This window comes from Leguminivora glycinivorella, chromosome 4, assembly GCF_023078275.1.
Source record: "Leguminivora glycinivorella isolate SPB_JAAS2020 chromosome 4, LegGlyc_1.1, whole genome shotgun sequence".
Lineage (NCBI taxonomy): Eukaryota > Metazoa > Arthropoda > Insecta > Lepidoptera > Tortricidae > Leguminivora > Leguminivora glycinivorella.
The window spans coordinates 14631140-14658980 of NC_062974.1; the positions used below are offsets into that span (position 1 = coordinate 14631140).

Genomic DNA, 27841 nt, shown 5'->3' on the forward strand with positions numbered 1-27841 from the left:
GAATTTGTGACATTTTTTAATTTTATGCTGTATAAAACTAAACTATTTTGATCAACTCATGCCGCTAGGAGCGCTAGTGTGCATGTTGCCAACTTCAGCACCGAGCTGCACGTATTAACTCGTAGAGTTTACATAGTATTTGATGAAAGTGACATGAAGCGACGCAACTTTTCATACAAATACGTAAGTCGCCGAGCATCTTTGTCGCCCGTGCCAAATTGTCAATGTGATCATCCCGTATAGACGGAACTTTAAAGCCATTTGAAATCATTCCAGAATCCAGTAGAAAAGAATGGAATATTGGGTAAAAATATTAGGCCCGGCCTTTTTTTATTGACAAAGTAGACGTAATGTCAACCAAACTTGTCATCTGTTGACAGCGCCATCTATGATTACTTTTACATACTAGTCCGAATCCTAGATGGCTTACCTCAAGGATCGCATGTTCTCAGTCGATATAGGTCATTAAAGAGTTATGTAGTTCCCAATACCGCCGATAGATGGCGGTATTATCAATAGTAACATATCAAATAATACTATAGTAATAACGTCATGCTAATCCCTTAAAACTTTATAACTAGAATAAGTACGTTGACTTTTAATATAGACCTGAACCAAGCAGCATCGTTTTTCTCTCCGATATCTGCCCAAGACCCTCGACCCCCAGACACGTGGCAACACGTATCGTGTCCGAGTTTAGTACCAATCTTATCAAAGCCGCAATGTACGTGTCTCTTATATAAAATACTACTTTTTGTCCGCGGCTTCTCTCGCATTAGAAAGAGACAAAAAGTAGCCTATGTTACTCTCCAACCCTTAAACTATCTCCACTTAATAAAATACGTCAATCCGTCGCTCCGTTGCCGTGAAAGACGGACAAACAAACAGACACACACACTTTCCCATTAATGGACGTAGCACGGACGTAGTTACGCAGAAACGTTCCAATCCACATGAAATTGTCATTAAGTTTTAGACCTTGTATGAAAAACACAAGTCTTTCATTTCAATGACAATTTCAGATGGATTGGAACATTTCTGCGTAACTACGTCCATTTATAATATTAGTATGGATAGTATCAAATACTATGTAAACTCTACGAGTTAATACGTGCAGCTCGGTGCCAAAGTTGGCAACAGGCACACTAGCGCTCCTAGCGGCATGAGTTGATCAAAATAGTTTAGTTTCATCAAATACTATGTAAACTCTACGAGTTAATACTATTAAGATTGTTAGTTTGTATGGTATGCCTTATAAAAACAGTCAAGATGTATGTAGAGCCTTTTAACATATATTCTTATTAGTTGTCTGTGCACCCCTCTATCACTAGCTGTCACTTATGTCATTCATTCACTTTCTTTCAGTCTTTCCTTTACCGATAGCCTCTTGTTACTTTGTGTCGTCCTCCAAATATAATTAATTTTAATCCATTAATATCAGCTTAATCATAAGTCTATATTTATTAATGACCAAAGATTTGTACGCCATATATTTTGGACAATATACAGCTGCATAATCTGGAGGACTGGATTTTTATTTCTCCGCCTGCATACGCTTTCACCTGCCCTGTCCTGACTTTGAGTTGGTAAGCATCCACGGGAGCCTCTCAGCACCTAGAGTGCAATAAATACGTGCAGCTCGGTGCCAAAGTTGGCAACAGGCACACTAGCGCTCCTAGCGGCATGAGTTGATCAAAATAGTTTAGTTTCATACAGCATAAAATTAAAAAAAAATTACAAATTCTTATTTCTTTGTTTTATTCCGTCTAAAAATGTTAAAGTAGATCAAGTAATAGCATTTTCTATTTTAATTTACTCAAATAAAAGTCTGAACAACTACTTTGATCAACTCGAACCGCTAGATGGCGCTAGTAAAATTGTTGCCGCTCAATTGTATGGGAAACGTCAGAAGCTGCACGTATTATAGTATATAGTATTTGGTTTCATACAGCATAAAATTAAAAAAAATTACAAATTCTTATTTTTTTGTTTTATTCCGTCTAAAAATGTTAAAGTAGATCAAGTAATAGCATTTTCTATTTTAATTTACTCAAATAAAAGTCTGAACAACTACTTTGATCAACTCGAACCGGTAGATGGCGCTAGTAAAATTGTTGCCGCTCAATTGTATGGGAAACGTCAGAAGCTGCACGTATTAAGCTAGGAACACACTACGCGGACGTCCGTCGTGAATCGACCGCGGACGGGAATCTGGACAATGGAAATACACATAACCGTGCAAACTATCGGTCGACGGACGCGGACGTGGCCTTGAGCGCACGGACGTCCGATCGAAATCTGGCTCGCTGGATCTTTTGTTCCGTGCACACTGATAGCAAATACTATGTAAACTCTACGAGTTAATACGTGCAGCTTGGTGCCAAAGTTGGCAACATGCACACTAGCGCTCCTAGCGGCATGAGTTGATCGAAATAGTTTAGTTTCATATAGTATAAAATTAAAAAAAGTCACATATTCTTATTTTTTTGTTTTATTCCGTCTAAAAATGTTAAAGTAGATCAAGTAATAGCATTTTCTATTTTAATTTACTAAAATAAAAGTCTGAACAACTACTTTGATCAACTCGTACCACTAGATGGCGCTAGTAAAATTGTTGCCGTTCCAATGTATGGGAAACGTCAGAAGCTGCACGTATTTATATTATAGTATTTGCTGATAGGTCGCGGTCGCGGTCGTTTTACGACGGACGTCCGCGTAGTGTGTTCCGAGCTTTATAGTATATAGTATTTGATAGTATGGATTAGTATGGATGGATGATGTGAAGAGACGTAGACGTCTGTAGAGCCCCACTGCTTAAGTCTACCGAGCCAAGCCCATAAAAAAAATGAAATGTCAATGTCATGTCAACCAACCAACGCTAGAAGTGCATCAAGCAGGCACACATCGCATTTATTGAACTATTTAAAATATTATACTTTAGATCGAAAGGATCTCTAATTTACGCAATATTTAACGAGTTTGATCTCTGCACGCCATATTTGGTTAAATATATCGCAAGTTCATCGTCACTTGAGGATATTGAATCATGGCTTTGGCACTACAGCGACGAGCAAACGTAAGATTAACTACATGTATACTCTTTATGTACTTGTTACAATATGAAATGTATGTCTTACCTCTGTTTTAGGTTCGCTTACCACCTGAAGTCAACAGAGTATTATATATACGAAACCTGCCGTACAAAATCTCTGCTGAAGAAATGTATGATATTTTTGGAAAGTATGGAGCAATTAGACAAATCCGCGTGTAAGTTTGTTTGCTTTGTTTATGTATGCAAATTTGCCTATAAATAAACCAGTGTTTCTTGTGCTAAACAAAATTAGTAATAATAATTACTATTTCCATTTTCAGAGGGAACACACCAGAAACCAGAGGTACTGCTTTTGTAGTGTATGAAGATATATTTGATGCAAAAAATGCCTGTGACCACCTCTCGGGTTTCAATGTCTGCAACAGATACTTGGTTGTATTATATTACCGATCAAACAAAGCCTTTAAGGGTATGGATATTGAAAAGAAACAAGAGGAACTGGATACTCTAAAAAAGAAATATGGCATCTCATCAGAGGAACTGCGAAAATAATCTTGTGCTTTTAAATAAGTTTTTTATTATATGTATCTAAGATAGGTAATTAAATTTAATATAAAAAAACAAAATTATTCTTTTTTTCTATACATTTCTACTGCAACCTAATCTAAGCATTATCAAAATCTGCACTAAGGAGTATAACTTTTGTGTACAGTTGCTGTTGGTAATTTGATTATTTTCAACGTAGTTCAAATGTAGATCTTCAAAACAATACATTGATAAATTTACAGTGCTGATTAGGACGGGCATTTACTATAATAGCACAATGTATGTATGTACTCAGATATATGAGCCTCTACCATTAGTTTTTGAATATGTTACTCGATAGCTCAACGGCTCGGAAAATGTATGTAATTTTAGTTACCTTACATACCCATTTAGAGGCACTGTACTACTATTTTCCATAACGTTTCCGTGGAAAGTATTCTAAAAAGTCATGGTAAAGGCTATGCTGCAGATGTATCTTTCCAAAGTTTTTCAATGTCCAGTCACTGAGTGATATCAGGCCTACGTCACTCGCTCGTGGTCGCGCGTTAAGTACCTACCCGACCCGCTAGCAGTTGCCTCGAGGTAACAAGTGATCGAGAGGCGCCACGCGCCCGCCTGTGTAGTCGTATGGCACGTACCTACTATTCTTCTGAGTTTTACGTAGTAACTTATTAGTATTAGACCCACTTGCACCAACCCCTTAACTCAGGGTTAGTGGGCTGTCAGCTGTCAAATTCCATATAAAATGGTGGGTTAACCCTCCATTTTCGTTGGTGCAAGTGGTCCTTTGTTAAACAAAGCGTAGTTATTTCAGCAGTTCTACAAAAAGTTTGTACATATCCACGTCAGCAAATTTTGATTGATCCTATTTTTCGGGTTCCGTAGTCAACTATGAACCCTTATAGTTTCGCCATGTCTGTCTGTCCGTCCGTCCGTCCGCGGATAATTTCAGTAACGGTTAGCACTAGAAAGCTGAAATTTGGTACCAACATGTATCAAGGTAGGAACACACTACGCGGACGTCCGTCGTAAATCGACCGCGGACGGGAATCTGGACAATAGAAATACACATAACCGCGCAAACTATCGGTCGACGGACGCGGACGTGGCCTTGAGCGCACGGACGTCCGATCGAAATCTGGCTCTCTGGATGTTTTGTTCCGTGCACACTGATAGGTCGCGGTCGCGGTCGTTTTACGACGGACGTCCGCGTAGTGTGTTCCGAGCTTCAAGCTAGGAACACACTACGCGGACGTCCGTCGTAAATCGACCGCGGACGGGAATCTGGACAATGGAAATACACATAACCGTGCAAACTATCGGTCGACGGACGCGGACGTGGCCTTGAGCGCACGGACGTCCGATCGAAATCTGGCTCTCTGGATGTTTTGTTCCGTGCACACTGATAGGTCGCGGTCGCGGTCGTTTTACGACGGACGTCCGCGTAGTATGTTCCTAGCTTCAATCACGCCGACAAAGTGGTAAAATAAAAAGTGGAAAAAAATATTTTGTTAGGGTACCCCCCCTACATGTAAAGTGGGGACAATTTTTTTTTTCATTCCAACCCCAACGTGTGATATATTGTTGGATAGATATTTAAAAATTAATAAGGGTTTACTAAAATCGTTTTTTGATAATATTAATATTTTCGGAAATAATCGCTCCTAAAGGAAAAAAAGTGTCCCCCCCGCCTCTAACTTTTGAACCATATGTTTAAAAAATATGAAAAAAATCACAAAAATAGAACTTTATAAAGACTTTCTAGGAAAATTGTTTTGAACTTGAGAGGTTCAGTAGTTTTTGAGAAAAATACGGAACCCTACACTGAGCGTGGCCCGACACGCTCTTGGCCGGTTTTTTGTTTTTTATCATGCAGAAACATCTGCGATATTGTCACTACTTTGAAAAAATCTCGTATCTCACGCTGCTCCACAAAGTTAAAACGCAGTAAGTCTATATGCATTCCATACATACTACAATTTTCTTTTCATTGACAGACGAAGATACAAGTTTTTTTAAAAGTAGTGACGATATTTTTAAATTAAAGGAAAAAATGGAAAAATTCACACCTCCGGCAGGACTCGAACCTGCGACCTTTGGCCTTGCCGGGGCCATCGCGCTTCCAACTGCGCCACGGAGGCCTGTTAGATGTGTGCGAATTTATCCATGTAAATTAAGTTAATTTATCAATGTAAATTGAGGCTCCAGTGCCTGTTAAGATCTATTCTTACGGGTAGATGTTTGCTATAACGCCACCCTAAGGCGGTTGAGAATTGAGGGAAGGCATGGATAAATTCGCACACATCCAGCAGGCCTCCGTGGCGCAGTTGGAAGCGCGATGGCCCCGGCAAGGCCAAAGGTCGCAGGTTCGAGTCCTGCCGGAGGTGTGAATTTTTTCATTTTTTTCCATTAATTTAAAAATATGATCCTATTTTGTTACCAACATTTAGTGATATAAGTCGACATTCGTAAGATATATACAGGGTAATTGTTATAATTAAGAAAATATACACTTAACTGTTGATTATACAGGGTAGTTCCTGGTGATGAACCTAACTGCGTGTCGAATTTAACAAAAAAAACACGGTGTAAAGACTAGAGATCCTTAATGACCAAATAAATCTCAATTCATGAAATAAATCTTGGTAACAAAAAAGGAATAAAACAAATTTAACTTTTTCCTTAATTTTTGTACAAACTTTTCGAGAACTGCTGATTTGTCGTTTTGCGGGCAAGTGAACGATCTTGTTACGTTAGTAACTTATTACTAATCTGTGATAATTAATTAATTATGTTGGTCACATGGTCACTTTGAAATAAAAAAAAACGTTTTCATTATAAGATTTTTATTTATTTTGAATGTATGTACTTAATTACTAACACATATGGGTCATCGGAGTTTACATACTGAGATACACATTTCTATGGGATGCTGCACACTGTTTATAAGTTTTTGTTAAAAATATTTACTATGTAGGTAAATATGTTGAATACTTGCTTGTAACATATTGGAATATGTGGTAATAATTTTAATATAAGTAACCTTATAACAATGGAGTATTTAAAATTTCTAACTTTAAGTATGTCACCTCAAAAACGATCAACACTGAGATAAACAAAACGAAAAAAAAACAAACATTAACATGCACTTCTTTCGTCTTAAACATATGGGTGATAACGTATATACTGTATAGTTACACAATCATATAAATAGGAATAAAATAGTTATTTCATACATGAACAGAAAGCATTCTTTAAGCGACGGATATATTTTTACGTAAGCTCAAACTTGATCTACTGCTTCATGTAATAACAAGTTAATGTGCGCACATTGATGCTGCTAAGAGATACGACGACACTACAGATGGACGATACGCAAGTGAGACTGCTACGTAGCGCTGTCCCACTCGCAGACCTCCTAACGCATCTTGTTGCAGCGCCAGTGTGAAGACCACCGAAGTGATACTGATCAATGTTGCCATTATGCATTATACGAAAATAAACTTTAAAAAAAATATTTCATTAAAAATCAGTTACGAAACAGAGCCGAGCCTCGCTCTGCCCTCTGTTTCTAATTGCTTATTAAGATAGATGTCCTCATCGGTGGAAGTGTCGATGAGGTCGAGCGTGAGCAGCGGCTCGTTGGGGTTGAGCGGGTCCTTGCCCACGTCTTTGCAGATTCCCACGAATTGCTGCTCCACGCATAACTCTTGAAACCTAATGCAGTCTTCTACAGTCCAGTCTTGATGAAGCGGCCACACATCTGTTGAAAGAACGTAATGACTTAAAAATAACTAATACAAGACAATGCTTCTATTACAAATAATTTGTAGTTTTCCATTACAGAAGGATCTTTATGGCGTAAAAAGTGCTATATGAACCAATTTATCTGAATTTCGGATACCATAATGGCCATTCTGTGATGGAAAGCCAAATTTACATTCACCATTGATGCGCAGATTTGAATCAGAATCAGAATGCTTTATTTGTAAAACATAGGTACATATTAGGTCTTAGGTCTATGAATGGTCTGAACAAACTATATTTTGCCGGTTGGCATACAAATGTCAAAAAGGACGAGGCACGAGAGCAAATGAATAATATAAAATTAATAATCGTTGACGAATATATCCTTAGATGGCATGATAATTCAAACCAAAGCACGCGTCTTCATGAATGAATCGACATACATATACGGTAGTGGCTCGAACACGACTGCAGAGGTAAGTGATAACGTAGAACATTAAAATTAATAATTAAAAAAAAAAACCGCCGCCTTTGGGGTTCTGGTGAAACCTACTGCGAATGTTGGATTATGTAGAAATGTATAGGTATTTTTTAAAACTGCTTTTAATACTTTAAATATTTGATGGCAACACAAATGAATATACGTATACCGTTATGGTTTGAGGAGTGTCCTCAACAATTCCTCATGAATCCGATTATAAGAAATTGAAGCTTGACAAAATTTGACTTGAAAACTCAATATTCTTAACAAACAAAACTAAATAAATGTCACTGTTCTGAACTTAAATGCATGCTATTCTTATAAAAATACCAAAGTCGCTATAAGTGTGCCGTTCAGATTTAAGGAGTTCCGATCTGATCTTCGTCAGCAGTTCTGCTGCACCAAATGTCGCTGTTCTGGACGTAAGTGCATGCTGTTCTTATAAAAATATCAAAGTCACTATAAATGTGCCGTTCAGATTTGAGGAGTTCGGTTCTGACCATCATCAGCAGTTCCACTGCACCAAATTTCACTGTTCTGGACGGAAGTGCATGCTGTTCTTATAAAAATACCAAAGTCACTATGAGCGTGCCGTTCAGATTTGAGGAGTTCCGTTCTGACCATCATCAGCAGTTCCACTGCACCAAAAGTCACTGTTCCGTACGTAAATGCATGCTGTTCTTATAAAAATACCAAAGTCACTATAAGTGTGCCGTTCAGATTTAAGGAGTTCCGATCTGATCTTCGTCAGCAGTTCTGCTGCACCAAATGTCACTGTTCTGGACGTAAGTGCATGCTGTTCTTATAAAAATACCAAAGTCACTATAAGCGTGCCGTTCAGATTTGAGGAGTTCCGTCCTGACCATCATCAGCAGTTCCACTGCACCAAATTTCACTGTTCTGGACGGAAGTGCATGCTGTTCTTATAAAAATACCAAAGTCACTATGAGCGTGCCGTTCAGATTTGAGGAGTTCCGTTCTGACCATCAACAGCAGTTCCACTGCACCAAAAGTCACTGTTCTGTACGTAAATGCATGCTATTCTTATAAAAATACCAAAGTCGCTATAAGTGTGCCGTTCAGATTTAAGGAGTTCCGATCTGATCTTCGTCAGCAGTTCTGCTACACCAAATGTCGCTGTTCTGGACGTAAGTGCATGCTGTTCTTATAAAAATATCAAAGTCACTATAAATGTGCCGTTCAGATTTGAGGACTTCGGTTCTGACCATCATCAGCAGTTCCACTGCACCAAATTTCACTGTTCTGGACGTAAATGCATGCTGTTCCTTAAAAAACACAAAAATCACCATATGTATGCCTTTCAGAATTGAGGAATTCCCTCGATTTCTCCAGGATCCCATCATCAGAACTGGGTTCTGAGAAAAATGGGACCAATCTGTACGCATATACATTCAATCAAAAAAAAATTTTTCAAATTCGGTCAAGTAGAATCGTCCCACGATAAGTTTGCAACGATTTTCACAGCCTCGCCAGTGCAGATGTTATTTTAAACGTCAAATTTTGATGAAATTATGACGTTTACTTAACCCTCGCAGAGGCGGGGCTATTAAAATCTATGCAGACTTATCGTGGGACGATTCTAATGACATACAGACGACTTGAAAACCACCTTTCTTGAGAGATTTGAGACGGCGGTTAAAAAAAAGCAGTTTACATAGCTTATGAAGAGTTAGTACTGTTAAATGAACTAACCATACAGTCTAGCCTTTATCGCCTGCGGCGGCAAGGAGCGCGCCAAGGGGGCCTTGGCAGGCACGGGGCGCAAGTCCTTGACGGCGAAGAGCGCCAGGTCCCCGTAGTCGCAGAAGTACACTGACACCATCTCGGTCGATACGATTCCCGCTATTGTAACCCTGCAATCACTTGTACCATTCAACAAGTTTCTTATCAACACACCAGCTCTGGAAATGCTGAAATATTTGTACAAATCGTATTAATTAGATCTAATCAAGACTAGAATAGAATGAAAAACTATGCCTCGTTAAGGTTGATGACTGCTAGGCTCGCCGAATCGAATCGCAATAATTCGCCTTCTATACACTTACTTGAATGGTAAACTCGATTCGACACGCCGCCAATTGTATACGTATAGAAAGTTCGGATTTATTGGCACGATCTTGACGTTTTTCGAAAAGATTGGCCGATATTGCTTTGACCGGGACGGCTGGAAGAATGAGAGGGAGGCCTTTGCCCAGCAGTGGGACACAACAGGCTAACAAATAATAAAAATTAAATAATGGGATAAAAAACCGGATAAACAAACAGTTATTAATACGTCTGAAAAAATAAATAGACAATCGTGTCAGCGTGATTTGCGGCATAAAAACGAAAGAGAATAGCTTACCTATACCAGGAAGAATCCTTTTCATAATACACAGTGTACAGTTCTCCGCTGGCCGGTTTCGCCGGAGCATCTGCCTCGGTCATCTTCGGGCACTCTGCTTGCAATGATGCCATCATCGTTTGCAGCGTATTCCTGGTGCTGTTTGGTTGAACCTGGCGTAAAAAGAAAATCATGTTCTGTTTTATTCAGAGATACAAGCTCCTAAGGTAGGATTCATCTTTGTAAAGCCTGATCAGAAAAATATGACTATTGTCAAGAAGGCGCTGTTATTCTTATGTATGTGGCAGACAGTTCAATTTAGTATGAAAACAATTGTTGTGTTGAAATTCCGCAACATGGCGCGTAGCCATATATTTCTGGTCAGACTTTAGTCACCCAATTATATCCTCCCTCTTCTTCCCGTCCGCTTTTTTATTAGCATAATTATGTAATGATGTATCACGCTCACCACAAAGTTCCAGGGGTTGGCGGCCATGGCGATGTAGACGTCGAAGCACTTGCCGGGCGTGGGCAGCAGCGGCGCGGGCAGCACGCCGCCGCGCTCCCCGCCCGCGCCCGCGCGGCGCTCCGCCTCGCCGGTGGACGAGCTGCGGAAGATGCGCTCCTTCTTCCGGTGCAGCGCCTCCACGCGGTTCGCCATTCCTTTGTCTTCTTTCTCGTCTTTTAACTTTTCACTGAAAGTATTTAACTCTTTTAGTATTTTTCAGTACAGATGGTGTTTTTTACGCACTGACAGATTGCAATAAAAGTGACAGTTCATGTATATACAGGTCAAACAATACGGAGTGCCATCTGAATACCTGAAAAACGTTCATTATATGCCAGGTCGAAACTACGGAGTGCCATCTGTACTGAAAAACGTCGTACCATACACGTGCGAAAAGGAAATTCGTCAAAAAGGAAGGTCGTGTTTTAATTTATTGCCACTCGTTTCTAACTTCCTTTTTTACGCACTTGTATCGTAATGTACTATTTCTCTAGCTTTAAAACATGTCAAAGCATAATATACCGACCGGGTGTCAATAAAACCATCGGTATGCTAGTGCTTCTAGACCTGTACCTACGTTAGAGCGTAAACCGGCGTAAGCCATTCATTTTTAAAATGAAATCCAATTCGCTACGAATTAAAATCGATCACAATATAAACACACAAAAATATGAAAGACATGAAGGTCTTTTACCGCGATGTTAAGTGTATTTTATGAAAATTTAAATCGCGATAAAGGTTAGAGTGTAGGCTTGTGTTTTATGAAAATAATATGTAAATAAATCATGAAAAATCCATGACTGAACATTATAAATTTGTCGAACCCGGGACCGCGGCGCAGCAAAAATCGGTCGTCAACATTCATTAATGAATGATATCTTGTACTATATTCAATTGTATTGTTGCATTTTAAAGTAGTTAGTAAGCCTAGTACACACGGAAGTTTTTTTTCTGTTCCAATTTTTAGGGTTCCGTAGTCAACTAGGAACCCTTATAGTTTCGCCATGTCTGTCTGTCCGTCCGTCCGTCCGTCCATCCGCGGATAATCTCAGTAACCGTAAGCACTAGAAAACTGAAATTTGGTACAAGTATGTATATCAATCACGCCAACAAAGTGCAAAAATAAAAAATGGAAAAAATGTTTTATTAGGGTACCCCCCCTACATGTAAAGTGGGGGCTGATATTTTTTTTTATTCCAACCCCAACGTGTGATATATTGTTGGATAGGTATTTAAAAATGAATAAGGGTTTACTAAGATTGTTTTTTGATAATATTAATATTTTCGGAAATAATCGCTCCTAAAGGAAAAAAAGTGCGTCCCCCCCCCTCTAACTTTTGAACCATATGTTTAAAAAATATGAAAAAAATCACAAAAGTAGAACTTTATAAACACTTTCTAGGAAAATTATTTTGAACTTGATAGGTTCAGTAGTTTTTGAGAAAAATACGGAAAACTACGGAACCCTACACTGAGCGTGGCCCGACACGCTCTTGGCCGGTTTTTTAAATCCAACTCAGCTTAAGTAAAAATAGTAAATTAATTATTTTATTTAATACTTACTTGCCCAAGAGTGCCTCCATTTTTCACAGAAAACCTACTTTTTAAATTTAAAAAAAAACGTGCGTTTTTATTGGTCAACTAAAATACAGATTACAGATTTAAGTGCTGGGATTTTTGCCACGTTATCTTAATTATTCAAGGCCAGTCCAGACGGGAACGATTTCAACAATGAGTCCAGTAGTTATGACCGCTAATGAGATGTTACAGTGACATCAGGCAGTTGTAGTAGCGCCACCTGGCATGATAAAACGCCAGATTTCCAATAATGTCAGCTTTGAACTCTATCCATAGTGACCATAGTACTTGTTATATAATAATTATGTTCAATTTTTTATTCGTGTTATTTGTTTTTCGTTTCATTCAAAAATTGTTATGTAAGTGTATATTGCATATATTTACCGTGTAAGTGTCTGTTAACTTAATATATGTGTGAAATAAACGAAATTGAAATTGATAATGATTTTTTTCTACACCCGAACTGCTATTCGACATTTTCGTGCAGTGTAGATCTTTAAAACACTACAAATACTACAATATAAGTCTATTCCCCAACGCAGTCCCCGCCGGCTTTCCGCGCATGCGCGCAGTAACGAAAAAATTGAAGCCGCAGTGTTTGGCTCTGTAACCATGGCAACACGCTGTTATAATTATAACGTTACTGCGAGCGTGCGCGGGAAGCACGAGGGCTCTGCATGGCAGTGCAAACCTTTGCGTCAAAATACAGGAAACAGTGTGAATTTCACGAAAGTTATTATAGAAAACTATTAAAAACTAAGTACATGGTCGCAGAAAAAGTATATGCAACGGAAAAGTGTGTGCACCGTGTTTAACTGAGTCAAAAAATAGTCGTGGCGTCTTTATTAACAATTTTCGGCTTCGCCTCAAATTGTTACACACGCCACTCGTCTTTTTTAACCTCCTTTAAAAGCCGGTTGCATAATAGTATTTTATGCAACTGGCGTTTAAGTGAGGTCAAAAAAGACGAGTGGCGTGAGTAACAATTTGAGGCGAAGCCAGGCCTGTCTCACTCGCGCGTGTAGGTATCGAATCGTAAGCACCCCTCGCAGGTGGCAATCAGTAGGGCCTCATAGGCGAGCGGTGACGCACGCGCGAGAGGTGTTCGTCGCATACCTACGTACTGATTCGACCGCTGTCACAGAATTGATACGAGTATTAATAATCTGATAACAATTAACAAAAAAAAGGCCAAAGAAATATTGTGCAGTGTTTAGCTGTCTTAACACGGATTGCGAACCAAATTTAACTTATTTAAGCTCCCTAAGGACGATGAAAGGTAAGAACTGTTTTTAAATTGTTATTATTATTGTAGGTTTACATTAGGGTATGCAAAAACCGGTTAACTTGAAACACCGGTTAATAACCGAGACTTTTCCTTCAAAACCGGTTAACCGGTTATTAACCGGTTTTGAGGATTTTTAGTAAATGGCCGTACTACGCAATAATTACCATTACCTTTAAGAATTCTGATGTTGATGATATCGTAGTAGGTATTACTTGCACGATGAAGATCATTTTTATCCAGTTTTTGGAAATTTTGTAAAATGCGGAATTTGCTAAAACAACAACAAGCCTTTTGTGTGGTTTGAATGTGATTCGTCAGTTTTGCGTTTTCTAGGCATGTCGCAAAGGTCTACAGCTCCCAGAGCCCCTAGTAATACAAGCAATTGATGTAAGAAAACCAAGATCTCCATTTTACCTTTCTTTTATAAAAAATATAGTTTGAAATATACGGTAGACTAGACTCCGGTTACAACGACGCTCAAGGGACCGCTGATATTACGTCGTACTAACCGGATGTCGTACAAAACGAATTTTATTTCTTTTAATTAAAAGTAATATCTACATCTCTATTACTAAAACATTTCAATCAATAGGTTTATTTACAGGGTATTATTATCATATTATTAATACGTGATTAATACCTTATTTTATTGTGACTTGTTTAGTTAGAAAAAGTCATTTTTAGTATGAATGCTTGCTCATCATTTGTAAGTAAAGCTAGTTTATACGCAATCGAAAAATACAAATTGGGTTCTATTTAGCTTATAAGATTAGACCCGAGGCGAACAAATTGTTAAAATTTTAAAAGCAATACTCCAAAAAGTTACATGGCCACAATGTAATCTTGCTACTTGTAAGCAAGAGAGGGGGCCGTGTTCGGGTGGAAGTAGCTTTGTTTCCTCAATTTACTAGTAAAACTAAAAACGTTGTCGCTCGTCATTGCAACCGGACTTGACGAACGGATTCTGTGTAAAATGTGTCGTAAAAAGCGGCTGGTCGTTAAAATCAGAGTCGTAATAAGCGGATGTACTTTCATACTATCACATACGAAAACCAAATAAATACCTGTGCTTATGTCGTTGGAAGAGGTTGGACGTTAGGTCTATGCGGAGTCGTAATATACTAACCGGACTACTGTATTGTATAAAATGTATAATTGAGTAGACTCGGGACTAATATTTAATAGTATATTATATAACGGTAACGTTATGAAGGCTATAAAAGTTGAGTACCGCGGTTAGGCCACGATGGCTTGCCGAGTGGCCTAAGTAAGGTACGAGACTTTTATAGCCTTCATAATGTTACGATTGTATACTATACTTTTTCTACGACAGCCAAATACATACCTATTCGAGAATAATAAAATGGGTTGCTTACCTACTTCATATAATGAATGGGAATATTTGTGTGGATCTTAACTATTATATTCTGTCCACAATGTAATGTTGATGGCGAGAACTTGTTGCACAATTCTTCAAAATATGCCAACAACAGAGAAAGTTGAAACATATTTTTGCAATTTCCATTGCAAAACAATCATAATTCATAACATTTTTAGTACTCTTTATCGACTTTTTAGGTAACAAATTGTCAGTTTCTTTGAGCGCCATAGCCTTGATTTCTTCGGAAGTATATTGTTCACCAGAATCACTCATAATTACTTAAGTTTTTGCACAATAACGTCGAATTAAAACAAACTACACAACACCGAAATAGTTCAAATACTTCCGTCAAAAGTTTACAAATGTCAAACATACCATAGACAAGAGAAATAGAAAATAAGCCGGTTTTCAATTACGAAAAATGTGGTTGCGTTCAAGAATCATCGATCTAAACTACCTAGATGCACCATCACGGCTTAGAATGTGTCCGCAGCAAATTGTGCTTGAAAATGTTCTAAGCACAATTGGGCGGTCAGTAGCGCTTCATCCGCCGTGTCGGCAACATGCCTAAGTGCTCCGTAAAAAAGTGCAAAAATAACACCTTATATACGTTGAAAAAGGATGACGTATCGTATTTCCGGTAAGTAATTGTTAATAATTTTATAATGTTATGCATTTGTGGTCAAAATGGCTTCCTAACTTACAAAAAACATTTATTTTCTAGAATAATTAAAGTAAATTCCTTGATTTGGTCTTACGCAGTTTGTCTCTTTCTCTCGCGCTATACTAGTAATGAGCGGACGGCGACAAAAGATGGATGAAGTGGAACATAGTTAAAAATGGAATGATGGAGTCGCTAATTTATATTTTTTGTAAAAGAAGCCTATTTCATATTAATAATGTATGTATTTATTTATTATTATGGACCAATAAGTCTGAAATAAATGATTTCAATTCAATAATATTAATACATATCTTATAAATTACTTTAATTATAAAAAGAAACAACCCGGGAATAGCAAATTCGTTTTTAAGTAATAAAAAAGCTTTTTATTCCAGATTCCCAAAACAAGACGTTGAAAGGGAAAAATGGCGCAAGATTATAGCTGAGGAGCGGAGAGAAGATTTACCCAAACAAAGCTTTGAAAGAAATTATACGTAGAATAATAAATTAATGTCATCGTTCAATTCTTCTTTGTTTTAATAGCTACTTAATTCATATTCTCCAAGTGCACCCTCACACACACCACATACAATCCCTCAACTGTTTACCTTCACATAATCGCTACACATACACTCACTACACGCACACACACACACACACACACACACACACACATATATATATATATATATATATATATATACACCGTGTTTCACTTAACACTAAAAACCTGAAAACAGTTTGTTCACAATCGAGAGTAGAATCGATTGAGCTATATCTTGATGGGGGTAATATTTTTATTTAAATTAGTATTATTAGTTATTTTTTACGTGCCCATTCTATTGTACTCGTAATACAACATTGTGTATATCGCATTGCTAGAGGTTGTTTACCTTTTTTCAGTATTTAGGGGTATTAATACTGGCCGGTTACTTGGACGATTATTTTTTCCGCTACTAGTTTGACGTTGTTTGTCAGTTTAATCTTAATGTTTATCATAAGTCATAACAAATTGAACTCGTACCTAATTACAACCTTGTCATTTTGAATATTGAGTTTATTTGCTTACTGCGATTACCTGTCCAATTTGAAGTTTACTGTGACAAAGCTTTAAAGTGTTTTACAGTGACATCTTAGCTGTCTATTGGTAAACCTTATGTCGTTGCAGTAACGTACACAAAAAAATAGTCTTATGGTTTATGATGGTAGTTAGCAATTATTTCATTGAGTGTAGAGCTAAAAGTCAAGTAGAGCTGTACAGAAAATTTAAAATTCAATTAAAAAAAAAGTAACGATCAGATTGAAAGATGAATACTCTAGATGAGTTTAAAAAAATAAAAATCAGTTGGGGTGTCTGAGGTTTTGAGTGATACCGGAAACACCGTGTATATATACCTCAGTTGACTCTATTTAATAATGCAAACATTGCAAAACGTGGAGATATTAATCAGTTCAGTTGCAATTGTCCCCCAGTCCAAATTGTCCCGCCGTACCTTATATATTTTTTTGTTTGAGATAATATCAATAAAAATATCGTACAGTAAAAACTCATTCTTTTTCGCTTAAAATACGCAACATCTCGAAAAATGTTATACCAAACGTTTTGTTCCTTAAGAAATTTTCTATCTAATAGGATTTTTTAAAACAGTTTTTCGCAAAAATACCGCAAATTTCCTCATTCTCGCCTTTCATCTCATAGCGCGACTCCCATGATGCCTCTGTCCATCCTCGTTCCCAATGTAAAAATGGCGTTTAGATTGTTGCAGCGCAAACGAAATTAAACTTAAGTTGGTTGCAATAAGACGTAGATTTTTTTAAAAATATGCACACCTGCGATCTGCGGTAATAAAATTTTATGGCTTTCGCGATGATCACATTCATTAATGTCATAACCGCCAATTGCTTGCATTTGAAATTGAACTTTAAGTACTAAGAAATAACGTTGTTTTTGTAAAAAAATGAAAGTAGTTTTTACTACATTGCGAAGTTTTCGTTTGTCAACTGGACGCACACATTTGCAACTAAGCGATCGGACACTTTTCAGTGCCGAATTTGTAGGTGATAGTGTATCTAGAGAAGTTTAAATCGATGTCAAGAATATTTAAATGTGGAATGGAACATTATTGGATAAACTTATGATTTTTACCTTTGTTTTGCAATATCTAATATGTAAAACGCATTTCAGTTTATTTTTTCATCTTGATTTAAATTATGAACCTAAATATTTTATTATTTATTAAAAGTTACTTATTACTGCAAATGAAAACATACCTGATATTGGAAGTTGTGCTTTTAAAAAAAAATTAACAGAACTCCTATATTCATATGAATACTGCTCAGCAGTTATCATATGAACCTATAGACAAATAGACTTTCTTATCGTTACTCAAATGAACTTAATTTGGATACCGCTGACAATAATCTAATTGACAGATTTAAGTGCTGGAGTAGAAAAAATAAAATCATTACAGATAATAATGTTGTCAGTGAAAAGTAATGTATAAATCTTTATTATTACAAAACATTAAATAACTACGTAGTTTTGAACCTCTTTATGCCTAATTTTCCAAATTTTGAGAAATAAATACAGTTTCGGTTATTAACCGGTTAGAGACAATAAAAACCGGTTTTTAACAGAGGCCAAAAAGTCTCGGTTAACCGGTTTTTCGGTTAACCGGTTTGCACACCCTAGTTTACATCCAATTACCATTACTTATCACTATATGATTATACTAAATAGGTTTAATAATTCTAAGTAAAAACTCCTAACTAGTTACACGCGAATTTATTAAAATTAAACCTACATACCACTAACGCCGTGGCTTGCGTGGGCGACGGTCGCGCGATGGTCGCGCGACGGCGATGCGACGCATACGAAATCAAACCTTATCGATACGGAAGTAGACGATGCGATGGCGACGGTCGCGCGACCGTCGCCCACGCAAGACACGGCGTAAGACATATCTTAGGTTTATTCAAGCTAAAGTAGAGCAATATAAAAAAGGTACTAGTTAAATATTAAGATTATATTATTTTTTAAAAGGAGACTACCCTATATCGTCAGAAAAGGTACGAGTTACGCGATAGAAAGAGAGCGCGCTTCTACGTCAATATAATTGTAGGCATTTAGCGTTGCGCGGTCGGAATTTCAACTTAATAGTATCGTAGCGCGAGTCGTTATTTCTTTAGATGGGCTGTTGGAGTGGAGTTGGAGTTTCTGTACTTATAATACTAATATGTATTCTGTGGCGAAGCCGAAAATTGTTAATAAAGACGCCACGAGTATTTTTTGATTCAGTTAACCCTTAAATGCATAGTGATGTATATATGCATCATATATTTGATGGCCCGTGGCTCGATATACAGCTATACAAAATCACATTTATTGCTTAATTATTATTAATTATTCATTATTATTTAATATACAATGAAATAAATTAAATAATATAATGGTTTAGTATTTATTAACATGGGATTAACATGAAATGGCGGAAAAAACAGGACGATGGCGATTTTTACTATGTGATTTAGGCTGATTTTTTCGTAGTTCGTAATTAGTTTATGTTTAAACATTTTATCATAAAGGTTTCACAAATAGTGTACCTTTTTAATAGTAGTAAGTTTTTTTAAATAAAACTTATCAATTACGATATATTTATATAAATAAGATTTGGCCTATTTAACTTCTAACACTGGTTTAGTATAAAAATCGATCTTAAATATTTTTTTTATTATTTTTCCCAGAGTCAGAAAACCATTGTCTATCACATATATTAATATCATTTTTTTTTTATTTCATTGTATGTTTGAGAAAAGCACTATACATGCCTCGGCGTGAAAACGGATTCCCGGCCTCGTATCCCTATCCGGCCTCGCTCGCACGCTCGCTCGGCCGTATATACCCACTTGGCCGGAAATCCTCATTTTCCCGGCCTCTGATGTAATGTACTATTTCTACGACCATGCACTTACTTTTTCATAGTTTTCTAGAATAACTTTCGTGAAATTCACACTATTTCCTGTATTTTGACTTGTCGGCCTCTCCTCTGTTCCTGCACTCACCCTGTCGCTCGCACTCCCCCGCGCCGTCGCCAGCCTCCGGCGTCCCGCTACATCCATTAAAGGCTTCCTAACAATGCTTTAAGAGCTATATCGTATGCGTGGGTGCGCGGGGCGCCGGGCGGGGGCTGGCATTTTTTATGTAGGGTTTTAAAGATCTATGCACGACACTGTAAATGACGAATAACACTACGGGAGTAGAAAAAATACTATATTTTCAGATCCAATATTTCATTATATATTCGCGAAAACGAAACGCTAGTAGATATCTATCTTTGTCGCTCTTGCGTATTAGCGCGACAGAGCCAGACTACCTTTTGCGGCTTTCGTTTTGGTTTCGCGTCGGAGAATTGCCATTCGGCTACGGGGCCTGGCTAGTGCAATGTCAACTTGTCATCTGTTGACAGCGCCATCTATGATTACTTTAACATACTAGTCTGAATTCTAGATGGCTTGTACCTCACGGATCACATGCTCCCAGTCGATATGTCATTAAGATAGTCTTGTAGTTCCCAATACCGCCGATAGATGGCGGTATTATCAAACATAATTTGTCATGCTAATCCATTAAAACTGTAGTATTAAAATAAGTACATTCACTTTGAATATAGACCTGAATCGAGCAGCATCTTTTTCTCTCCTCTACCTGCCCAAGACCCTCGACCCCCAGACACGTGGCATCATAATTTGGTGACCCCGACGTAGAAGATACTCTGAATTGAATTCGCGAGAAGTGGAAACTGGGCGAGGCGCGCCTAGCAACAACGGCACCGGAGTCCGAGCGGTGAGCTACCATCCCGCTATTGTTCCGGCACGCCACGTGTTGGGTCGAAGCTATTTTGCAGGGAAGAGGGAGCCTGGTGCTACGACCGACTAGATCTTCATTTTCGAGAAGAATTTACCAAGCTAATCAACCAACTTCGATTGAAAAGTCATTTTACAACGTCCGCGACGAGGCCACTGGCAAAGGTCGAAGTCCACATTTCCAAAGAAGAGTCGAGAAGGAAAGAAGAGAGGCCACGAAAAGGGTTCTTTTATCAAGTAAGTGGCTGGCAATTCATTTAACGGGCTTTAGATAGTGAAATTCCTTCAATTTACTTAAAATTTGTTACGTAACTGCACACGTGGCACATACCTACTTTGTCTTATATCTACTTAAGGTGCATTAAATTCAACTTTAAAATGCCTTCATCAGGATCTGACAGTGATTCTTCACTTGTAGGCGACATAAAGTTAAAATCTTTAACCAAAAAACGAGGTGTAGTGAAGGGAAAGCTAACCTTATTTAAAAAATATTTATCGAAATTAGCTTGTTCCTCATTAACTGCTGACCAAATTATAGATTTAGAGTTACGAACGTCTAGAATAATGGGTGTTTTCAAAGAGTTCGAGATTATTCAAGATAAAATTGAGACTCTGAGCGAGGAGCTCGAGGAGAATTTAAAGGAACGAGAAAACTTTGAGAACACTTATTTCGAATGTGTGTCTGTAAGCAAAGGTTATTTAGCACAGGTCTCTCGCCCGGCAGCCCTCACGCCCTCGGAGGGCAACGTTCGCGAGGTCCACGAGCCACGTGAGCATGAATCCATTAAATATCCCGATATTAAGCTACCATCCTTTGATGGACAGGTTACGGACTGGATTGAATTTCGAGACACATTTGACGCACTCGTCAATCAAACCAGTCTAAAACCAATCCAAAAATTTAAATACCTAAAGGGTTGTTTAACCGACAGCGCACTTGAAGTTATCAGCTCATTGGAATTTGCCGAGGAAAGCCATGCCATAGCTTGGCAATTACTATGTGAAAGATATAATAGTCCTAAAACACTCGTTTATAGCCATTTAAGAGCTCTGTTTAATATTGAGGCCATTCCAAATACAGCCTCAGCCCTTAGATCATTAAATGATAACATTTCGAAACATTTACGCATTCTCAGGTCTATAAAGGTCCCGACCAATGACTGGGATTTGCTAATAATATTTTTCATTAGTTCCAAACTCGATAAAAAATTGCAAACCAAGTGGGAAGAGAAAATTAATTCCCGTGAATTGCCTGCGTTACAGGACTTTAAGTCATTCCTGCGAACCCAAGCGGACCTGAGGGAGGCCGTGAGCCAAGCTGACCCGTGAAGCCGGCGACTCGCGAGCTCCCGCCGCCGCGGAAGGCTATGGTAACCACGTGCCCTCCGTCCCATACCAACAATAAGGTAACATTAAAAACTAATACCTATCGTAACCAATGTCCGAACTGTAAGGAGACTCATTTTATAAACCAATGTCCGAAGTTTTTGGCTCTAAATGCAACGTCACGCATTCGAGTAGTGAAACGACTAGGTCTCTGCCTCAATTGTTTATCACCGAATCATATAATTTCTAACTGCCGCGCGAGCAACTGCCGAACGTGTAAAGGTAAGCACCATACGCTCTTACACACTACCCATACCGACACGATGAACACCAACTCACAACCGTCGACGCTTCATAATGCTCCAGAGCCGACGACAACGGCGTCTGGGGAATTACCGTCGATCAATCTAATTACTAACCAACAACAATCGAACCCGGGTGAGAGCACGAGTCGCGACAGTACACCTACAACAACACAAAACAGAGGTGTCATTCTGTCCACGGCCCGGGTAAAGGTACTAGACAGAAATAATAACCCAGTTATTTTGCGTGCATTGCTCGACAGTGGATCACAATCAAATTTCTTAACCGAAAGAGTACGCAATATATTGAATTTACCTACACAACAAATAGACCTAGATATTTTTGGATTTAACCAAAACTTAACAAAAATAACCCAATCATGTCATATAACTATTCACTCAACCGACGACTCATATTCAACGAATTTGTCTTGTCTTATTGTACCTAAGATAAGCAAATTACCTACACATGCGGTAACCAGCCGCCAGCTCAATATACCTACACGCTTCCGTTTAGCGGATGAATACTTTTACCAAGGTGGGGAAATCGATCTACTTATAGGAGTAGAACATTTTTACCAGCTACTTTGTATAGGGCGACATTCCTTAGGGGATGGACAACCGATCCTTCAAAGAACCCAGCTAGGCTACGTGGTGTCCGGCGCTTACTCATTGAACTCGGCTAATAGGCCACAACGAATGGTATGTAACTTTACCCAAATTGCTCAAACTCAGGCGCTTCGTACTTTCTGGAATTCGGACGACTGCCGTTCACTCACAACGATATCGCAGCATGAGGACCTTCAATGCGAGAAGGTATTCAATGAGCACTCCCGAACGACCGATGGTAATTTTGTGGTAACTATTCCCTTTAAGGAACCGCCAACTAGCTTGGGTCAGTCGCGATCGGTAGTTTACAAAAGGTTTAAAACGTTAGAATCAAAATTCTCTCGAAATCCCGAATACAAAGAAAAATACGTTCAATTTATGCGAGAGTTTGAAGCCGCAGGACATATGGTCCAGGAAAAAAATGCTGAACACTGCAATTTTGTGCCACATCATGCTGTGTTAACCCCCCAAAAATTAACAACCCCTCTTAGAGTCGTGATGGACTGTTCATTTCAAACAAACAACGGGAAATCACTTAATAGCATTCAATATAAAGGCACAATAAATCAAGATGATTTATTTAATATATTGCTAAGGTTCCGTAAAAATAAATATGTCATCAGTGCAGACATCGAACGTATGTACCGAATGATTTACATTAACCCCAACCAACGACATTTGCAATGTATTTTATGGCGCGAAAACCCTACAGAACCTTTACGTACCTACTCGCTCACGACCCTTAGTTTCGGACTAAAAAGCGCACCGCATATAGCGACACGGTGCCTACGCCAGCTGGCGCAGGAGTGCCAGGTGAGTGACCCTGAGGCCGCGGCGGCGATCTGTGACAGCTTCTATATGGACGACCTGCTCCATGGAGGCGACGACGAGCAACAGGTACAAGAAACAGCTGATCGTATCCAGCAGATCCTGAAAGGAGCGAATTTTCACCTGCGAAAATGGAAATCTAATTCCATCAACATATTAAAAAATGTAAGCAATATCGAATCTATACACACTACACCCCCCACCTCTCTCACACACGATACCCATAAGGTGTTAGGGCTCGCATGGTGTAGTACTAGTGACAATTTGTTGTACCAACTAAAAATCGAACCGGTATCTAAGCCATTAACTAAGCGAAAGATTTTGTCCCTGGCCTCGGCTATATTTGATCCCCTAGGGCTCTTAAACCCTACGTTAGTTATTGCTAAATTAATTATTAAAAAATTATGGGATACAAAATATCAGTGGGATCAAAGTTTACCTAATGATGTCACAAACGAATGGGAAACCTTTTATAAAAAGTTGTTTACGCTCAATGCACTGTGCGTACCTAGACATGCGCTTATCAGTGATTACATAACGTTGGAGATGCACGGGTTTTCAGATAGCTCGTTAACGGCATTCGGGTGCGCTATCTATATACGTACCATAAATATGCACGGACAAATTTTAACGCGATTACTGTGTTCTAAATCGAGAATAGCGCGTAAAGAAACTATACCTAGACTGGAGCTCAGGGCTATGTTGCTACTCGCACAACTATATAAAAACGTAACTAATGCGTTAAAGTGCAAGTTTACGAAAGTATACCTATGGTGTGACTCAAATGTAACCTTGGCATGGGCAAAATCACAAAAACAAAATAATCTTAATTGTTTTGTAAAAAATCGAGTTATCGAAATTCAAGGTCTAACGAATATAAATGATTGGCACTGGGTTTCGTCGAATGACAATCCTGCTGATCTTTTAACACGGGGCTTACCAGCGGATAAATTGATTAATTGCACCCTTTGGTGGGAAGGACCTTCGTGGCTAAGTAAATGTAGTGACACGTGGCCCTGCAATAGTACTTCTACCCCATTGCCAGACTCTGAGTTGACCGAAACCCATTGTAACACTACTACAAATAGTACAAATGTGCAACCGAATATTTTCATTGACAATTTATTTCGAAGATGGTCAGACGTAAACAAGCTTATCAATTGTGTTGCATTTATCTATAGATTCGTAAACAATTGTTTAATTCATAACAAAAAACTTACCGGGCCGCTCTCTGTGAGGGAATTAGAATGTGCATTAAATAAATTGATTGAAATGTCACAAATCGAAATGTTTCCAACCGAATATAATTTACTTCAAAATAAAAAGCCCCTACTAAAATCATCGAATTTATTGTCTTTAAATCCCTTTATGGAAAATAGGCTAATAAGAGTAGGAGGCCGTTTAGGGTTGTCAGCTTACGACTATAATAAAAAACACCCTATTATCCTATCACACAAACATATACTAACCAAACTCATCATGAGCGACCTGCACGTGAGACTGCTGCACGCTGGGGCCCAGCTGTTGCTGTCGTCAATTCGAGAACGATTTTGGCCGATTAACGGTAAGAGCTTAGCAAATAAAATAGTAGAAAACTGTGTGACCTGCTTTAGAGCCAAACCAAGGTCACAGACACCTATAATGGGTAACTTGCCACCGAGGCGGGTTACCCCCGCTCTCCCCTTTACGTTCACGATGTTGGATTACGGTGGACCGTACACTGTCAGGGACAGGAGGGGACGTGGGTACAAGACGTATAAATGTTATATAGCTATATTTATCTGTATGACTACGAAGGCGGTTCACATAGAATTAATACCAGGGCTAGAAACTTCAGCGTTTTTAGCAGCCCTTCGACGATTTGTTGCCCGACGAGGTTTGCCAAAGGAACTTCTGTCGGACAATGCTACGACATTCCATGGCGCGAGCAATGAGTTGTCAGAACTTTACGATTTTTTAAGAGACCATTCCAATGATCTGGAAACTTCTTGCGCAAAGGAAAGAATTCAATGGAAATTCCTTCCCCCTACGCTCCCCATATGGGGGGCTCCATGAGGCTGCAATTAGACGATGTAAATTTCACTTAAAGCGAGTACTAGGTCAAGCATTATTAACCTATCATGAATTTTATTCGATCCTTGTACAGGTTGAAGGAATTTTGAACTCTACTCCATTATGCCCTATTCCAAATTCTAATACCGACGAAATTACTTGTCTTACGCCAGCCCACTTCTTGATTTCTAGAAGCCCTAACTCATTGCCCGACTACGATTACAAAGACATACCTATAAACCGACTCACTCTGTATCAACAATTACAGCAGCTGCAACAGGACTTCTGGACCTCTTGGTCAAGGGACTACATAGGACTATTACAGGAACGCACAAAATGGCGAAGTTCCAAGGGTCCAGCTCTTCGCGCGGGAACTGTGGTGCTGGTGCGCGAGCGGAGCCTGCCGCCCTGCCTGTGGAGGATGGGCCGCATCGTCGGCTGCTGCCCCGGCCGAGACGGCGTCGCACGTGTCGCCGAGATCCAGACAGCAAGAGGAATAATTAAGCGATCCTTTAATAATATTTGCCCGCTTCCAATCGACGCGACCGACGTATAGTTATAAGTACCTAACATAACTATTCCTAAATACCTACTTAAGTCTATTTAAGTCTAGCATACACCTAATGTTATTTAAGTTCGATTTTTAATTAAAAACATGTTTCCTGGTTGTTTTTATTCACCTAAACTAAGTATAAGCTATAACAGAATGTTTGGTGCCTACTTAAATTGTAGTCAATCAGTTATGCGAAAATACCTACCACCATAGTTAGTTCATATCTGCCTATATTGCTTAACAATAAATATTAGGTACCAAACAGTTTGTGTTTATGCTTCTTTCAACCTAAACATGACTTATTAAAGGTCATAGTTACCTAACCTTGTATAAATAATGGATAGTCATGTGTTGAAAGAAGTTTACAGTAATTATGCCTTACCGGACAGAGATAACGCATATACCTACGCAGGTAGCAACTGCGGCTGTGTCCTTTCTGTGCGGTAAGTACTTTAGCAACCTCCCCTGGGAGCATGTCAACTTGTCATCTGTTGACAGCGCCATCTTGATTACTTTAACATACTAGTCTGAATTCTAGATGGCTTGTACCTCACGGATCACATGCTCCCAGTCGATATGTCATTAAGATAGTCTTGTAGTTCCCAATACCGCCGATAGATGGCGGTATTATCAAACATAATTTGTCATGCTAATCCATTAAAACTGTAGTATTAAAATAAGTACATTCACTTTGAATATAGACCTGAAACGAGCAGCATCTTTTCTCTCCTCTACCTGCCCAAGACCCTCGACCCCCAGACACGTGGCAACATGCAACCTGGCCGAAACGTTGGGTAAAAGGTAATAATGTTATTTTATCGCGTTCGACCCGTGTGTGTCTTAAAAAATGTGTACGAAACGCGAGATATATTTATATATTTACTTCTATTGTAATCGATTTGAATCGCAATAGAAATATAGATACAATAGATGTGAAGCATTAGTACTCACGGCTGCAGATACTCGTACTCCATGAGTATGGCGTTGTTGACGGAGGCGAGGATGTTCTGCGGGCCGGTGCGCACGAAGAGCTCCACGTGCGGCGGCGCGGCGGGCGCGGCGGGCGCGGGCAGCGCGCGGCACAGCACGCGCGCCTGCAGCAGCAGCTCGCGCAGCCGCGCCGCCATGCCGTGCGCCGCGCGCTCCGCCGGACCCAGCCGCACCTGCTTCGCCTGCGAACAGACCTCTCGCTCTAACTACAACTTTGCTAATGCTAACTAATACAATGGTGTCCCGAACCGAAAGGTACCATATTGTGGCTTAAGCGTAATGACACTATAACAGGAAATTCGTATAACGATACGAGCAAATTTCGTTTTTCTGTTAAGCTACTAATGTGAAACCTTTTACTTGAGAACGTCACAAGTGTCAGCGTAACCTAGTGAGAAAAGTTCCACCGCCGAGTTGAAGGCGACGAGCGGCACGAGCGAGAACAGTTCCGCGCTGCACGAGCCCGTTTTCCACCAGCTGCGTGAACTACTGCTCACCGTGCCCTCGCCGTCGATCTGATAAAGATCGTGTACCCCACAAACAATCCTGCTACACCGCCATACCTGATGCGGGTACTGGTCCAACGCCGGGCTGAAGGAGGCGAGTGGCACGAGCGAGGAGAGCGGCGCGCGCAGCACGAGCCCGCTGTCCACCAGCTGCGTGCGCACCGTGCCCTCGCCGTCGAGCCCGCTGATGATCGTACAACGGACCCTACATAGAAATTTCAGG

At 39.2% G+C, this 27841-nt stretch overlaps 3 protein-coding genes across 5 annotated transcripts in view; 2 read left to right on the forward strand and 1 right to left on the reverse strand.

Moving 5' to 3' along the window:
• The first annotated feature begins 2855 nt into the window (after positions 1-2855).
• On the forward strand, positions 2856-3678 carry LOC125225705 (splicing factor 3B subunit 6). Its single transcript, XM_048129535.1, has 3 exons — positions 2856-3076; positions 3149-3267; positions 3373-3678. Exons 1-3 carry the CDS (start codon positions 3047-3049, stop codon positions 3602-3604), a joined length of 381 nt encoding a protein of 126 aa, XP_047985492.1. The 5' UTR covers positions 2856-3046; the 3' UTR covers positions 3605-3678.
• Positions 3679-6621: 2943 nt separating this feature from the next.
• The window catches only part of LOC125225811 (tudor domain-containing protein 7), a 44904-nt gene continuing 23684 nt past the window's right edge, over positions 6622-27841 (reverse strand). For both annotated transcript variants that reach the window (XM_048129666.1, XM_048129667.1), the window contains 6 exons: positions 27676-27823; positions 27074-27294; positions 10640-10865; positions 10192-10343; positions 9540-9700; positions 6622-7361 (listed from right to left, as the gene is read on the reverse strand). In XM_048129666.1, coding sequence (XP_047985623.1) covers positions 7132-7361; positions 9540-9700; positions 10192-10343; positions 10640-10865; positions 27074-27294; positions 27676-27823 — 1138 coding nt within the window. In that variant the 3' untranslated portion in view covers positions 6622-7131. The remainder of the gene's footprint in view (positions 7362-9539; positions 9701-10191; positions 10344-10639; positions 10866-27073; positions 27295-27675; positions 27824-27841) is intronic.
• On the forward strand, positions 23162-26234 carry LOC125225814. 2 transcript variants are annotated; one of them, XM_048129670.1, is made up of 2 exons: positions 23162-23682; positions 25838-26234. In XM_048129670.1, exons 1-2 carry the CDS (start codon positions 23188-23190, stop codon positions 26123-26125), a joined length of 783 nt encoding a protein of 260 aa, XP_047985627.1. In that variant the 5' UTR covers positions 23162-23187; the 3' UTR covers positions 26126-26234. The 2 variants fall into 2 exon arrangements, with proteins under 2 accessions (XP_047985627.1, XP_047985626.1); XM_048129669.1 differs by lacking the exon at positions 23162-23682 and adding an exon at positions 23712-25081.

Excerpts from the sequence above, each read along its gene's own strand:
- LOC125225814 (XM_048129669.1), top strand. The coding sequence starts at position 24,064 with ATGCACGGGTTTTCAGATAGCTCGTTAACGGCATTCGGGTGCGCTATC. Across the intron at positions 25,082-25,837 it reads ACGATTTTGGCCGATTAACG|CAGCTGCAACAGGACTTCTG; the intron begins GTAAGAGCTTAG and ends CAACAATTACAG.
- LOC125225705 (XM_048129535.1), top strand. The coding sequence starts at position 3,047 with ATGGCTTTGGCACTACAGCGACGAGCAAAC. Across the intron at positions 3,077-3,148 it reads CACTACAGCGACGAGCAAAC|GTTCGCTTACCACCTGAAGT; the intron begins GTAAGATTAACT and ends CCTCTGTTTTAG. Across the intron at positions 3,268-3,372 it reads GCAATTAGACAAATCCGCGT|AGGGAACACACCAGAAACCA; the intron begins GTAAGTTTGTTT and ends TTCCATTTTCAG.